This window comes from Choloepus didactylus, chromosome 2, assembly GCF_015220235.1.
Source record: "Choloepus didactylus isolate mChoDid1 chromosome 2, mChoDid1.pri, whole genome shotgun sequence".
Lineage (NCBI taxonomy): Eukaryota > Metazoa > Chordata > Mammalia > Pilosa > Megalonychidae > Choloepus > Choloepus didactylus.
The window spans coordinates 240,550,078-240,566,969 of record NC_051308.1 but is presented as its reverse complement, the minus strand read 5'-3'; the positions used below and the strand labels follow the sequence as shown (position 1 = coordinate 240,566,969).

The 16,892-nt window shown below is 48.3% G+C and overlaps 1 protein-coding gene across 2 annotated transcripts in view; it reads left to right on the top strand.

The window, feature by feature from the left end:
* The first annotated feature begins 5,049 nt into the window (after positions 1 to 5,049).
* SLC2A5 (solute carrier family 2 member 5) overlaps positions 5,050 to 16,892 on the top strand; it is a 35,283-nt gene continuing 23,440 nt past the window's right edge. Inside the window, exon 1 of one of the 2 annotated variants that reach the window (XM_037828600.1) lies at positions 5,050 to 5,071. Coding sequence is in view for 1 of the 2 variants with exons in the window: in XM_037828599.1 (XP_037684527.1) it covers positions 16,205 to 16,237 (33 nt within the window). In the remaining variant the exon portion in view is untranslated. Of the gene's footprint in view, positions 5,072 to 16,106; positions 16,238 to 16,892 lie in introns of those variants that run through there. The other variant, XM_037828599.1, reaches the window with a different exon arrangement.

The window sequence follows — 16,892 nt, the reverse complement described above, 5'->3', positions numbered from 1 at the left end:
CCGACTCGCACGGGACATGATGACCCACCCCCACTGCGGCTCCAGGACCCCTGGGTGTGGCCCTTCGCCGCAGGCAGCTGGGTTGGTTAATTGGTGCCTGTGCAGCCCGCAGGCCCCACCTTCAGGCCCCATTTTTTCCAACTGCTGCATCTTGGGAACTTTGCTCCCCAAAGTACTGCTTGTTGGTCCATTCCACTTCCTTTTTGGATTTTGTGAAGTTAAAACTACATTGACCAGCACTTAGAAAGGGCTTGTGCCTTTTTAAAATTAATTGTTTTTTTTTTTTAAGATAAATCAAGCACATGCTAAAATCATTGTAATATCCGTACCCGGCCCTGCTTCTTGGGGCAGCCACTTCGGAGACTTTGGTGTGTGCCCTTCTGTAAAGTGCCTCAGACCTCCAAGCCAGGTGCTGAGAGCTCACCTGGGAGAACCTGAAGCAGCCTCTCCCACCCATGTGAGACGCCTCCCCTCCTGGGACCATTCACTGCTGTGTGACTCTCCCTTCCCCCCCTTTCCAGCCTGTTGTACCCCCCAGTGGCTTCATCCCCTCTTCCCTGATGTCCCCACAGCCTCCCTCTAGACACTGCCTCCAGTGTCCTTGTCCCCTTTGGGAAGACACCCCACCACCACCACCCCCCAGAGCTCCATCAAATCAGGCCAGGCTACCTCTGCCTCGAAGCTCCAGGGGCTGCCCTTCACCCACACGACGTGGTCCAGGCTCCTGGCCTGGTGTGGGTGTCCCTGTCTCCAGAGTTCTCTCCACCCACCTCACCCCACCTAACAGCTTCCCATCCCACACCATTCAATGCCATTCCACACCATTCCCTCCATCTGGCAAGCCCTGCTTTCCCCTTCTTGCCCTGCTTCTGCCCTGACCCCACAGGTGCACCCCCCTCTGCTCCCACGGGCCCCTAAGCAGATGCCACTGTCTTCCTGGAGACCATAAGCTCCAGGGACTGCTCCACTGGGCCTGTTCCCCCAGAGCCTGCCCAGTTCCTGGCACAGGGTCAGACGCCATCCGAGGGCCTGCCAAACACACACCGGAGGCTCATACCTTTTGCATACGAAAAGTTACGGGAGGAGAAGCTTTGGGGGAGAGGTGGACTACTTTCTGAATGAGGCCTCCTGGCTCAAAAACACAACCCCAAATACTCAGGATCACATGTTGGGAAAGAGTCCAGGATCCAGACTCCATGAAGACAGGGTTTGCCAAATGTGGGGTAAGGACTTTGCTAGTAGCGAATAGCTAACGTTCACTGAGCCCTGATTGTGTGTAAGGCCGGATGAATTTGCCAGTGGTTCCAGAACCTTCCCTTACAAAGGAGGGCTGGGAGGATTGAGGGACGTCCTCAAGGCACCTGGTGGGAAAGGGCGGGGCCGGGATTTGAACTTGAGTCCACCCAGACTCACACATGAGCTCAGCAATCATTCTTTCACAGCTGCACCCCGGTCTGTCTGGTGGAGATGCCCAAACGTGCAGGCTGTTTGTGACTTTAGACAGACATTCCCACACCAATTAAAATGCACAAATGGCCGCTCATGTCTTCCATGAAACTTTCTGCTTTCAAAGCAAGTTCCCATTGGAACAGAAAGCGTGGCCTCTCGGGGCTGCCCGTGCCCCTGCTTAGCTCTAGATGTGACTTGCTCGCCTTTTACTCGCTGAGTCTTGCTGAACTCCCACTCGTGATGGCTCCAACAGAATTCTGTGCTCGTGGGGCATCACGAATGCTCTGTGCACTGGGCAGCAGGGAACGGCGGACGTACACCTTCCGTGTGTCCTCTCTGCTCACGCACCTGCTCCATTGTCCCATCAGACTTCACTTACAAAACATACATTCAATGATAAAATTATTAGGGACTTAATGATGCAAAGCAGAACATCAAACCAGGTGCTGGGCCCTTCTGAGTGCAGACCCACAAGCCTGCCCCACCTGTCGATAAAGTTGGGTTTGTTCCCTGCCGGAGTCAGGAAAAGCACAGCCTTGGTGACGCCTGGGGGAAGGGGAGGCAGCCAAGGGGGCATATTGATGGAGATTTGTGAAATCTCATTTAAGGTGGGTCTTTCAATATGATTGAAGGGGTGCTTGGTTAGTGTTTTCGTTTGCTGAAGTTGTCAAAATGCAATATACCAGAAATGGGTTGGCTTTACAATAGGGATTTATTAACTTACAAGTTTACAGTTCTGAGGCTGTGCAAATGTCCAAATCAAGGCATCAACAGGCGATGCTTTCTCCCCAAAGACCGGCTACCAGCCATCCTCAAGGCACATGATTTTGACTACATCTGATCTTCCTCCTCTCTGGGTATTGCTGACAGGGCGATGCAGGAATGAGACACGGACACAAAGCTAAATATCCTGGGAGCAAGGGGCCCACTTGCCTCTTGGGCTAAGTGGATGACAATGCCGAGTTGCTCCAGCTATTTATTAGAGCAGATCACGTGCATATGCTAAATATCCTCGGGCTCGGGAGAGCCCACCAGATACTTATGTTTACATCAGGTGCATTTACATCAGGTGTTTACAGAAGCGTCGTCATCATAGTCACAAGACTTACATCAGGTGTATATCGTGATCGTAGTCACAAGACACATACATCAGGTGTATATCGTCATCAGTCACAAGGCTTACATCAGGTGTATATCGTCTAGGTTTGAGACAATGGTCAAGACACACATCTTTACAGGGCGGGCCTGCATGGCATTCTATGCAGGCCTGCGGCTCAGCATTCTAAGCCACCACCCTAGATATGCCTCAGACAGCATGGAAGGCTCAGTTTCCCACATCTGGGTTTCCTTGCTTCCAGCTTCTGGCTTCCGTTGCTTCCTCTCTGTGTCTGTGGTTTCTCTCTGTTTTCTGTATGTCCTTCTCTCTAAGCTTCTCTGGTTTTTCTCTCTCAGCTTCTGTAATTTCATCTCTTATACAGGACTCCAGTAAGAGGATTCAGACCCACTGGGGACACCCCTCAACTGAAATAACCTAATCAAAAGGTCCCACCCACCCTAGGTCCACACCCACAGAAATGGATTAACTTCAAGAACACAATCTTTCTGGGGTGCACACAGCTTCAGACCAGCACAGTTAGAAATGAGCAAAGATCATCATATAATCGTCTCGCGCTGGTGTGCCAACAAGGAGAGGGTCTGGGGGTGCGGAGATAAAAGAGTTTGGGGTGTAAACTGTCATTTGAGGCTTTCCATTAAAGGACTGATGGGTCTTTCAGGATGAATCTGGAATGAACGATTAAGTTATTTGTAAAAGTCCCCTGGGAATGGTGAGTTCACTTAATGAAGACGTGAAGCCACGTTAAAGCAGACAAGCTCTGTGGGCGGTTTCGAATCTCTGAAGGAAAGTATCAGGAGAAACAGGTGCGTCCAATAGCAGGTCTGCGGATGATGCATTTCTGGAAGGAGACAAACTGGGTTCCAGCCACGGCTCTACCATTTTATAATTGTATGACTCTGGGCAAACGATTTTAAGCTCTCTTTGCGTCGGTTTCATCTGAAGTGGGGACAATAATGAGGCTGAAATGAGATCCGGTGCTTTGCGTGATGACTGACCTAGAGAAGGCGCTTTCTTCACTGTCACTATCATCACTGTCAGCCTTTCTTGTCACCCAAGAGGTGCTGAAAAGTTCACTGCCCACCTCCCCTCGCACAGCTAGCTCTGCCCCTTTGTTCCCAGTCCCCGGCCCGGCCTTATCAGTTGACTGTGGCCCTGGAAGGGAAGGACCTTAGCCTTACTCTCAGGGGTGGCCCCTATTTACCCAGCATTTCCAGAATTTCTCGTGACCATTTTGCCAGACTTGGGAGCAGACCCTCCCGCTGGGCCCTTCTGTAGCTTTCTTCTCCCTGGCAAGATGGCAGAAAGAGCTCTTCAGATACCATCAGGGAAAACCCTCACAGCAGCCAACATTTGTCTGGGCCCCAAGGGGAGCACAGCTCTGCTTCTGCCACCCCAAAACCCCGCCATTCCCAGAGGAAAAGCAGTCAGGGCCCAGGTGTGGGAGTCAGAGGGCAGGGGCTGAGTGCTGTCTGGAGTTGGCACTGAATGGCACGTAGAGGAGGACCACGCAGAGCCCTGGGGACGGTGTGCGAGGCTGGGGGTGAGTTTGCCCTGGGTGGGCACGACTCCAGGGGGCCTTGGAGCTGGAGGTCCAGGGTCAAAAAGCACAGAGAAGTGCTTCTCAAACTTAAAAATGTGAACCCAGGTCACCTGGGGATCTGGTAAAATGCACATTCTGTTTCAGTAGGTCTGGGTGGGACCCAAGCTTCTGCGTTTCTAACAGGCTCCCAGTTGGTGTGGGATGCTGTGTGTCCACAGCCAGCGAGGCCCACAGGGGCCCCTCTTCAGGGACATCGAGGGCGTGGGCCGACGCTCACGTGGCTGGAGGGGCTCTCTCTTCTCCAGGCCGCTCAAACCAAGCTTAAACGTGGAGCTAGAGTTCTGCTTTTCAACATTTGACTATGAGGGAACCTGTATGGTCTGGCAGATCCTGCAGGGCTGCTGGCTTCCAGGGTATGCCGGTTGGAATGTATTGTGTCCCCCAAATGCCATTATCTTTGATGTAATCTTGTGTGGGTGGACCTATCGGTGTTGATTAGATTGAAATTCTTTGAGTGTTTCTGTGGAGATGTGCCCCACCCAGCTGTGGGTGATGACTCTGATTGGATAATTTCCATGGAGGTGTTGGCCTGCCCATTCGGGGTGGGTCTAAGTTGAGTCACTGGAGCCATATAAATCAGCTGACAGGCAGAGGGAACTCAGTGCAGCTGTGAGTGACATTTTGAAGAGGCGCTACAGCCAAGGGGGACACTTTGAAGAAAGCACAGAAGCTGCAGATGAGAGATTTTGAAGACGGCCATTGAAAGCAGACTCTTGCTTAGGAGAAGCTGAGAGGACAAATATCCCAAGTGCAACTAAGAGTGACATTTTTGAGGAACTGCAGCCTAGAGAGGAACGTCCTGGGAGAAAGCCATTCTGAACCCAGAACTTTGGAGCAGATGCCAGCCTCGTGCCTTCCCAGCTAACAGAGGTTTTCCGGAGGCTGTTGGCCATCTTCCAGTGAAGGTACCCGATTGCTGATGTGTTACCTTGGACACTTTATGGCCTTAAGGCTGTAACTGTGTAACCAAATAAACCCCCTTTATAAAAGCCAATCCATCGCTGGTGTTTTGCATTCCTGCAGCATTAGCAAACTAGAACACAAGGCCTGCTTCTCAAGAACCCAGGCCGGAAGTGGATGGTGTGTGCCGCCGTGTGCTGGTAACTGTTCAATAGCAGGCTGTGGGTGGCACTGTTTTATAGCATTTGCTGATTTCTGTGACCCTCCCAGCGTGGTCAGTTTCAAAGACGGCGGGGAAAACATGTGTGCTTCAACAGCAAACTATGCATTACTTAGAGAACACCCTGATACTGATTTTATGGGTGCCTCTGCCCTTTTATTGCCCTTGAGCTATTTTACAGTTCTGTAGATTGTCGATATCTGATGCCAAGGCAAAATAATTCTTGTCTGTAGACGTGCAAATAACTGCTGTGGGGGAAGGCCTTCCCTCCCCTTGATCTTTGCAACTGTTTGCAATTTCCTTTCAATATTCCTGATCTGGAAATGTGTCAGTTGTTTGGATTCTCTTTTGAGTCAGTTATCACATCTGCCTGGTCTCCTCATTAATAATGCGTTACATGAAATCTTTTATTTTTATTGGTAAAAGAGTCATGATTTTTTATTAACTTGAAATCACTGAGCAGAGTTGGAAAGGGATGTACGGTATACCACCACTAGAGAGTATTTCTGTATTTATTACCTTTATTTTTGGAAGTGAAATTCATGTAACCTAAAATTAACCATTTTAAAGTGAGCAATTCAGTGGCATTTAGTACACTCACATTGCTGTGCAACCACCAACGCTATCTAGTTCCAAAACATTTTCATCACCCCAAAAGGAAGCCCCTTAACCATTAAGTAGTTGCTCCCATTCTCCCCTGTCCACTCCTCCCCCCGCCAGCCCCTGCCAACGGCCAGTCTGCATTCTGTCTCTATGGATTTGCCTATTCTGCACATTTCATATAAATGGGATCGTACAATAAGTGGCTTTTTGTTTCTGTCTTCCCTCACTCAGCACAATGTCCTTGAGGTTCATGTAGCATGTATCAGAACTTCTTTCCTTTTAACGGCTGAATAATCTTCCGTTGCATGTATGGACCACATTTTGTTTATCCATTCATGTGTTGGTGACGCTTGGGTTGTGTCCACCTTTTGACTATTGTCAATAGTGCTTTTATGGACATTGGTGCATAGACATCGGAGTCCCTGTTCTCAGTTCTTTTAGCCAGAAGTGGGATTGCCAGGTCACGTTGGTTGTTCTATGTTTAACTTTTTGAGGAACTGCCACACTGTTTCCACATTACTGCACCATTTTCCCTTCCCATCAGCAGTGTTCCTATTGACCCACACCCTTGCCAGCACTTTATTTTCCGTTGTTTTAATAATAGTCATCTTAGTGGGTGTGAAGTGGTACTTCACTGTGGTTTTGATTTGCCTATTTCCCTAATAGCTAATGATTATGAGCATTTTTTCACGTACTTACTGGCCATTTGTATATCTTCTTTGGAGAAATGTCTATTCTGGTTACTAGACTCTTATCAGATATATGATTTGCAAATATCTTCTCCCATTCTGTTGGTTGTCTTTTCACTTCCTTGATAATGTCTTTTGATGAACAAAAATTTTTATTGTGAAATCCAGCTTATTTATTTTTACCTTTGTTGCTTGTGCTTTTAGTGTCATATCTAAGACTCCTTTGCCAAATCCAAGGTCATGAAGATTTAACTTTATGTTTTCTTATAAGAATTTAATGATTTTGGCATATACCAGAACTTCATTCCTTTTCTGTAGCTGAATAATACTCCATTGTATGGATAGGTCACATTTTGTTTTCCTCTTCATCAGTTCTATGGACACTTGGGTTGTTTTCACTTTTTGCCTCTTATGAATAATGTTGCTTTGAACATTAGCATACAAGTATATGTTTGAGTCCCTGTTTCAATTCTTTTGGGTACATACCCAGGGGTACCTACTGATTTTATGGGTGCCTCTGTCCTTTTATTGCCTTTGAGCCATTTTACAGTTCTGTAGGTTGCCGATAACTGATGCCAAGGCAAAATGATTCTTGTCTATAGGCGTGCAAATAACTGCTGTGGGGAAGGCCTTCCCTCCCATTCTGTGGTTTTTGTTTCTTTGTCTTGTTTCTTATTTGAGCGCCTGCTTAATTTTAGGCAGAGAGTAAACATTTATAAATTCCTTAAACAACAAAACAAGTTCATGCAAAATTACAAATAAAATATAAAGTACAGCATATATATTTCAAATATCAGTTAATGGTGTCTATTTTGGATTTTTATACAAAACTATTCAGTGCACATTGTAAGCCCAAGGACCATGCAAAAGGGTTTCTCACATTTGAAGTATTTAGTATCTTACAAAAAAGTTAATGCATTAGATACTTCAGTCAACTGCTCTCAACAAAACTTCTGTTTCTCATATGCATTGTATATATAAATATATATCTACATAGAATATCCACACAGTGCAAGCAATTAGATTGCAGAATAGTAACATATCTATGCTAGGTGACAATACTGAATGATTCAGGAAATCATTTTACCTTACTTAAATAACATTAACAATTTCTTTTTCCACTTTTAATGGATCATATGCGTGTCATCTCCAATCTAAGATACCTTTTAGACTCTCTCCCCATTCTTTGATTCGAAAGCCAATTACAGAAACTAAGAACTTGATCTAATTCTGATTTTTGACAGTTATGAGATAGCAATAAAGAAATGCAAACATTTTTCTTTGTACACTAACCTTCATTACATAATCCTCTCTGATGATTGTGCTGTTAACAACTGCAGCTTCCTCTGTGATAAAATCTCCTGGCTTCACTCGAACATGTTAAAATTACTCAGGTTTCCAGGTAAATGAACGAAGGAGACATGCCTTCAGTGTCCAGCATCTAATTTAACTTTTTTGCTGCCTAAATTATGTATGGTTTATGTTACTATGGAAAGGAATGCCACATGTATGTGTTTTAAACATCCAAACTGGGGATCCCAGAAGCCTTTTGTGTATACATTAGACTCATTCCCTGTGAAAATGTTGCCTGGTCAGGGTTCTAGCATTGCATGAATATTTATTCTTGATGCAATAGCTGCAGCGTGGTCTGCACCACAACATGCAAAGGGCCGTTGCATTCTTTGTAGACACAGGACACACACCGCCCTCCCCTCCCCCCTCCCCCAGGCTGAGCCCACAGCCCAAGAGCTAAAGATTTCAAATTTTTTTTTTCTTCTGAATGAGTATCATGTGGCCTCCTTCAAATCTGCTGGAAATGCTGTTTGAGCAGAGAAATGCAATCTGGTTTTCTTACAATGGATATAAAATAATTTCTCCTGGTTGCTATGAAATCACTGCTAAGCTGGGGCATTAGTGTACTGGGCGCTAGCTGGGAATTTTTAGGCATTTAAAAACTGCTTTGAGATTTGTTTTAGTTTCAACCAGACTCACTAGACAAAAAAAGAAGCCCACATTAACCAAGGATTATCTGCGGTTATAGTTGTATCAGCTCGGCCTTAGCGTTGGCCTATTAAGCTGGTGACCAAAGGGGGCTTGAATAAATAGCACTTGTGTCTACTCCACATTTCCCAGTGCCCGTCAGCGCCAGGTGGATTAACCTGTGGGTGCAGAGAGAGAAGCCAGAACGAGACACCCCCACTACAAAGGCTGCAGGTAGACACCCCCCACCCCCAAACGTGGTACCTGGTACGAAACCAACAAGATGGGGCAAGTGGGAGGACCCTCCCCATCCGACTACCAGGGAAATGAGGAACGATTTGAGCAGGCTCACAGGAGGGAGGAGAAGAGGATGGCGCTCGACCCGGGTTGGTGAGCGGCCTGGGACTCTCCCTTGCTCCGGGTGATGCACATGTGCTCGACCACACGCTCCATCATCTTGATGTCAGTCTCGGCGAAGTTCTCCCCTTTGGTGCTGATGATCACTGTGTGCTCCCTGACAGTGACATTGACGCAGTCGTGCACAAAATTGTTCTCGTTGCTGTACTGGTCCACAGGCCTGTAGGACACTTGGTTGGGGTAATGGTTCATGTTTTTCACAACAGTAATTGTCCTCATAGTCGTTGCCAAAATGTATGAGAGCCCTGCTCACGGTGCTCCCCACCAGGTAGCCGCTGAGGACACCCCGCCACTGCCCCCCGGCCAGGTGCTTCATGTGCGTTTTCTGCTTACTGGGCTATTCCACTGATGGTGGGTTCCCCGACCTTGACCCCAGCTGCTGCCACGGGGGTTGGGTAGCAGTTGCCTCCAGGACCCCCTGCCCCAGGTGTTGGCTCCCTGCAGTGCTCCATCCTCCTTCAGGCTTTGGCCGCTTTGAAGCCCACCTCACTCCAAGTGGCCACAGGGAGAACTGCAATCCAGCAGCCTAAGTGGCTCTTCACCACAATGACGGATAACCTGTCCTTGCTCAGCTAAGCTGGATTTGTGCCTCCAGGAAGACAGAATGCTTCAGACTGGCTGAAACTGTTCAGTTTTGAAATATACTTAGAAGTCCTGCCTATGTAGGGAGTGGAGAAGCAGCAGCTCACAGCGACACAGCTGTCAGCGACTGCACCTTTGTTTGTTTGTTTGTTAGTTTTTGGTATTAATTTTTAATGCAATTTTATTGAGATATATTCGCATAACATACAATCATTCAAGGTGCACAATCAGTTCTTCACAGTATTGTCATATAGTTGTGCATTCATCACCACAGTCAAACTTTGAACATTTTCCTTACTCCAAAATATAAAATTAAAATTAAAATTAAATAGAACATCCAAAACACCCCATTCCCTACCCCCCATTGTTCATTTACTTTTTAAAATACAGTTTTATTAAGATATATTCACATACCCTACAGTCTTCCACAGCTTACAATTATTCACAGCCCCATCATACAGTTTTGCGTTCATCCCGGAATCAATTTTTGAACGTTTTCCTTACTCCAAGATAAAAATAAAAGTAAAAAAGAACACCCAAAACTTTCCAACCCCTCCATCCCACCCTATTCTTTGTTTAATTTTTGTCCCCTTTTTTCCACTCATCTGTCCATACAATGGATAAAGGGAGTGCAAGCCACAAGGTTTTCACAATCACATAGTCACACTTGCACCTTTGTCTTTAACACATTTTAATTGTAAGCTCATGTAACTTAATTTTTAATAACGGCTGTGTGTAACAGCCTGCTCACAACATCCCTGCAATGCTAACAGTAGTCCCTGATGAGCCCACACGAGCTGCCCCTGCGCACGGCCGGGCAATGCTTCTGGGCTGCCTGGTCCCACTGTCTGTGACCGAGGAGAGTTGTCCGCCCTGGGTTATGTGTGACCAACAGCAGCCACCTGGGCCACCAGGAGCCTCCTGCTGCCCTCGCCTCACGCTCTCTGTCCGTGATTCCCTGGAACACGCCCTCCCCCTGTGCAGGCACCTTCTGATACACGAGGTCAAATTGTGTTCCAGGTGAGAAAAACATCGGCACTGTGTAAGGTCTCTGAGATTTATCCACTGGGCGTGTCAGAGTGTCATTAGCTGCCTCCCTGCTTGAGGGTGTCTGATAGGGTCTCGGACTGGAGCGCAGATGATTGCAGTGCCCCGGAAGGGCTCGTGGAGCAAGGAGGTTGTCTTGGACCACATTTTCTCTCCCTCCTCCGTCCCCACCCCGCAGAGCTGGGTTCCGAGGGCCAGGGGCATGCCCGGCGGGGGTGCGGGTGGCCATGGAGGGCACAGAGCAGTCAGGGAAGCACCTATGTGGGCGCCGGGCTGGGGACATCTCGTGTCAACCGAGTGGACGGTCTCCCAGCCCTCCGCACCCCAGCCTCCCTGGACACGGAGGGCTGCCCGGGCCGTCTCGGGGCCTGTTCCTCACTCCCTGCTCACCCAAAGCTGGAATGGGGGTGACCTGGGAAGCCAGTGCCCCCCTCCCTGCCACTCCCTCCCATCCAGCAACCCCGTGTACACACCACACTGCTAAACTCCCCCTCGTCTGTGCCCTCTGAGGACACCCAGGCATTTCTGTGGGGGCCTAAGGAGCCTCACCTTCTGCCGTGTTGCACAGGACAAACAACAGGCCTTATGGGTGCGGACGGGCCACTCTGATCCCACGCAGCTTTATAATCTGAACACAGACAAAACCCAGTGCAGCCCTGATACAAACAGCAGGGGGGAGTCATGCTTTCTCCCTTCAGGGCTTCCACTTCCAGTACAGAGCAGCTTTGTTAAAACTTAAAATCCGATTTTAGGCTGTAGTCATGAGTCAACTAAAATACATTTTAAAAATATATATGTAGATATGAAAATGTCTTTGCAGTTTCTTCAACTGCCCTCCTAACTCCACCATTTAAGTAAAGATTCTAGAAAACAACGAGCTTCTTGAAGCTCTAAACCAACGTCAGAGAAGTGCCTCTGCAGGATTTTCAGCTTTTCTATTTAAGGTCTTCATGATGTTGCTAAGGCTTGTTCTTCAGCAGAGACAAACCTTGCCCCTGACCATCTCAAAAGTTATATTAACACGCTGTAAGCGCACACCAAAACACCACTGCCCTATTTGCTGATTGTTAAAAGATAATTCACATTACAGAAGCATGTACTGAGTTGGGACAGACTGCGCCATTTGCTAACCTGAGACTTTGGTTAGAGTATCTTCCAGTTTCCTGTCCTAAGAGACTTGCGGGTATGCGTTTAATGGTTGTATCAGTGAGAATTAGGTACAGCTGCAAGTGACAGAAAATGAAACAGGAAGGCATTTTTCTTTCAAATGAAGTCCAGGTGGGTGGTCCAGGGCAGGTGTGGAGGTCACTGAGTACGGGACCCCAGATCTTTCCATCCTGTTGCTCTGACTTGAGTGGCCTCAACCTCATGGTCCAAGCTAGTGGCCTCCACATTCCAGGCAGCGGGATGGAGAAAGGACGAAGAAGAGGGCAAGGTTCCCAAGACGACACCACCTGACATACATTCATTAAACAGAACTTTGTCCTATGTCCACACCAGCTCCCAAGGTGGCAGGGAAATACAGCCCTTCCTTTGGGCAACGACAGGTCCAGACCGAGTTTCTGTTGCTATAGAAGAGGGACTGATCAAATGGATACAGGGGTGGGGAGGAGGAGCCACTAGCAGTCTGTATGTCAGAAGCTTGTGGTCAAACTTAAAATTCCAGAACATTCCTCATGGAAGTGAGACCTGCAGTGATACTGTGGTCTGATTGAAGAACAGCCCAGGGATTTGCCAGCTTGCTTTTGTGCTGCTAACCCAACATTTTATATCCCTGGTTAAATTTTCCTATTTAAAACTTTTTTTTTTTTTAAATTCTGAAAAGTTCGTTTTCACCAAGACTTAATTTAAAATTTTTTTTGTTTGTTTTCTTAGTACATAGTACTAAGTAATAGTAATACAGAAACTCTCCTGCTTCTCCTCCTTCCCCATCTTGTCTATCGCCCAGTTTGGTCAATTTTTTACCCTAAATATCTCAAATGTGTCCACTGCTCTCACCTCTACCACCGTGAGGGTCCCAACTGCCTTCGTCTTTCACCTGGTCTATGGCAATGGACTTCTCCTGATCGCCCTACATGGTCCCTTGTCCCCTCTCGGGAGCCAGAGTCAACTTTTAAAAACACAAATCCTATCACTCTCCCAAACCCTAATGTCTCCTTCCTCTCCTGGCACAAAAACCAGGCTCTTCAATGTGGTCTACAAGGTATAGTCCAGGCTGCCCATCCCCCAGCCTCCTCTCCCACCCCCTCTTCCACTTGGCTTTGTGCCCTTATGATTCCTGGACGACCTTGCAATGCTCAGCCCCGAGCCTTGCACACACTGTTCCCTCTGTCTGGACAGCTCTCGCCACCACCCCATCCCCACCCGCCCCATCTGCCTGGTTACGCTCTAGTCGTCCTTCCTCCCCGTCTCAGTTCAAGTCACTTTTCCAAGGAAGACTTCCCTCACCAAGTCCTCTCTCCCCTCCTTCAGAGCCCTTTTGTAGATATAAACGCATCCCCCCTCAATGACAAAATCCTACTTAAATTTCCCAGTTATGAATCAAACTGTAGAGGGGGTGAGACAAGAAAGTCAGGGAAGCACTGTCAGCTCCTGGGTGTTTTCCTGCAACTGTTGGCTTTCCCCATTTTTTCTCTTTTTCTTCTAAATTTTTATTGTGGTACCATATATACAACATAAACATTTCCTATTTTACCCATTTTCGAGTGTACAATGGGTAATTAACAGTGGTGTCAGCTACGTTCATGGTGTTGTACAACCATCACCACCGTCCGTTACCAAAACTTTTCCATCACCCCAGAGGCTCTGTGCCCATTATACATTAACTCCCCGATCCCCACCGCTTTCCCTTTTAGAGCGATTCCTTGGCTCTCAGTTTCTGGGGAACACGAGCGCCTGTTCTCACAACAAGCCTCAATCTGCTGCCTGCAATTAGCCAGAAAGTCCTTGGGTTAATCAGTGCTGATTTAATATTGCCATTTGATGCTTCACATCGGAAAGTGAAAGGCCAAAATTCACTGGTTCATAGGTTCCCTTCCCAGTGAGGAGACCGAGGGAGTGGGGAGTGGGGGGTGAGGGGATAAGGGAGCAGGGTGTGGGGAGTGGGGGGTAAGAGAGCGAGGAGTGGGGACTGGGGAGAGAGGGAGTGAGGGGGAAAGACGCGAGGCCCATTGGGCAGGCACGTGGCGGAAGGCATCCATCTCCAGTTTTTAGCTCCGTGTTTACTAAATGATTATGGGGCCTCGAAAAACCAAAAACATAGTCCGGCCTGAGGTGGGGGGCCAGGAGGAAGGCCCCCAGGAGGGAATAGCCCCCACCCCGACCACTGGTGCACCCTCCCACACACACACACCACCTGAAGCTGCACTGAGCCCCCAGATATCCCCAGAGCCCAAAGGGCCCCGGATGGTTGCCTGGAGGCTGCGGCCAAGGAGGACGCCAAGCAGGGGCCAGAGAGGACCCGGGAAGGCCCATCCCGACTGCCTCAGGACCCCCTGGAGCCCCCAGGACCCACCAGAGCCCCCAGGAACACCTGGAGCCCTCAGGCTCCCTCGGAGCCTCTAGGCTTGGGCAGCTGCGAGTGGTCGGTCCTGGACTGGAAGGGAGGGCCTAGGACAGGACAGAGCCTCCTGGAGCCAGTGGACCCATCAGGACCGTCCGACCCCCCGGAGCCCCCGTCGAGGAGCCTCCAAGGTGCCGCCCCTGGCCAAGCATCATGGCGGCCTTCTTGTGTGCACCCTCTTCCACTCCCGGACAGAGGCACCAAAAGCAGCGCGTTTTGGTGGCACCCAGAGGAATCAGGTGTGGGTGCCTCCACCTCTCCGGGCCACCCCACCGGGCCCTGCTGGCCTGAATCACCCTCATGCCCTCCATTTGGGGAAGTCGAGGCAGGCCCGGGGAGGTGGTCCCCCAAAGACACACAGAGAGTGAAATGGAAGGTCTGGGCCAAGTTGTGCGTCTCGAGTCCACTGGACTTGCCAGGACTGATGATTTGCAAACTTTTAACATTTCTTTGTGTTGGGTTGCACAACATCTCCTCTTCCCTTCACTCCCAACTAGTTGATTTCCCCCCACCCCCGAAATTAACATTCATTTTCTTTGGAAAATACTTCAAAACTCTTTGGAATAATTGGAAACCTCTGGTCTTGCCAAACCTCAGTTGTATTCACTGCACTGGGTGCCACACAGAAGAAAGGGACAGAAGTTGGTGAAAGGAAATGGTCAGTGGTCAGTTCTTGCTTGTCAGTAGGGACACAAGGATCCCCCTGCACGGGCCATCGCACCATCCTCCTCCTCACAGCCTCCCAAGTGGTGGGTCCCTAGTGGAACCCCACTCATTTAAGTGTTGGCTACAACCAGAATTACCATACAATGGGTTGGTTTCAACAACAGGAACTTACCGGCTCTTGGTTTTGAAGCTGGGACAAGTTCAGATGTCGTAAGGCCATGCCAATGAACTTGGGTCCTTGGCTTTTCCGTCACATGGCAATGCATATGGCGGAATCCTCTCCTCTCCCTTCCAGGTTCCATTAGCTTCCATGGGACTTTCTCTCCATAAAGCCCCCAGTGGTAGGATAAAGGCCCAATCTCTTTCAGTTGGGCCACAAAGTAACTAAAAATAACACCTTCAAAAGGTCCTGTTGGCAATGGGTTTGCACCCATTGGAATGGATTAAGAACATGTTTTTGTTTCCTGGGGTTCGTAACTCAATCTGCCTCACCTGCTCACAATCCCTGAGTTCGCTGCTGATTCTGGGAATGTTTTCCAACACAAAATGGGCTCCCAATAACTTTGCATAATGTGAATGATGGAAGGAATTATTAAATTAACTAGATTTGTGCCACAGAAAGTAAAGCAGGGAGTATGTCCCGTGCAGGTGGAAGCCTGAGGGCCTTGTGGGACTTGGCTCCGGGTTTTGGCAACCTGACCCAGGGCATCCGCTGGGTCCTGAGCACGTGTGGGGCACAGGGGCCTGGCGGTGGCAGCTGTGATTCACCATCCCTGCCCTGCAACAAACGGGTTTAGATATTTACTGCCTTCCCAATAGTGATGAATACACAGAAAATAATGTCTCCAAGTTCCTTCAAAAGGAAAATAAGAAACTCTCAAAAAAAAAAAAAAAAAAGTGTTTCATAGTTATTTGGGCAAATGCAGAATCCCCAGCAGAGAGATTTGGCTGCAGGAACCAGAATCCTCTAGTGGCCCCAATCTATTGCCCCCAAATTACCCGGCGTGGTATAGGGTCAGGGGCAGCTGTTGCTTTTCTTGTGTTTGTGACAGAAATAGCCCTTCCATTCACTCACCATGTGCCTGACTAGTGGAAGATTTCGCAGTGAGGAAATATCGCAGACTTCTCACTTGGCCAGCTGCTGTGCCTGCAATTCCGGGAGCATGCACTGGCTTGGGCAAAAGAAGAAGTAGAAAGAAGGCAAAACTTTGGGTTCCTGAAAGGGTTAATCCAACTTAGACTGGCTGTAAAAATGCTATCGGCCATTACCTTGCAGGGCCAAAGTGCAGCCAGAAAGTCTTCTCTCTCCTCCTAATGCGTCTGTTATTTTGGCTAAAAGGGGCAAGCAGTTGCCTGCACTGGCAGAGGGAAGATGGAGCAACCAGATACGGCCAAGAAGGAAGGGGTAAGCCCCCTATCCAGCTGCCAGGGCCCATTAGTCCCTCCTGGGGGCATCCTGGGGGCCTTGTTTTGTTAGAGGGAGCTCTGGACTAGAGGACTATTTTGGGGGCCCTGCCCCTCGGAGTCCACACAGCATCTGGGCTTTTATAGGGACTAGAGGAGAGGTTTGGCAACAGCTGGGAATTCTACTGCAAAGTCTTGAAAAGCACCTGTACCCAAATTGAAGAGGCCCAAAGGGTTTATTTGCCCCAAGATACTTAACAGTAAGAAACAAAATCCTTACACATTGTTTAGGAGATTTTTAAAAATTTTGTTTTCATTGTTTGTGAGATTTTTTTTAATTTTTATTTTCAGTTTGGCTTCAGGACTTTTTGGGCGGTAACATTTGACTTGATCCTTTCAGCAAGTAACATAGCCAGGCCGGTATGATGAAGAGAGACTCAGAAAAAAGGGTTACTGGTTGCCAGCCCCTCAGGACTTGAATTGAGTTCAAATCTGTAGCAGAGGTGCCCTAACTTTTAGTTGATGAGGCTCCCTTTCCGTAGACAAAAGAATTTTGTGGACAAGCCCCTGCAAGAAAATTGCGGTTGTAGTTCTAGAATTCTTTGATTGAGGAAAATGTGTAATAACATAAAGATTATTAAATTATTATGACTCTA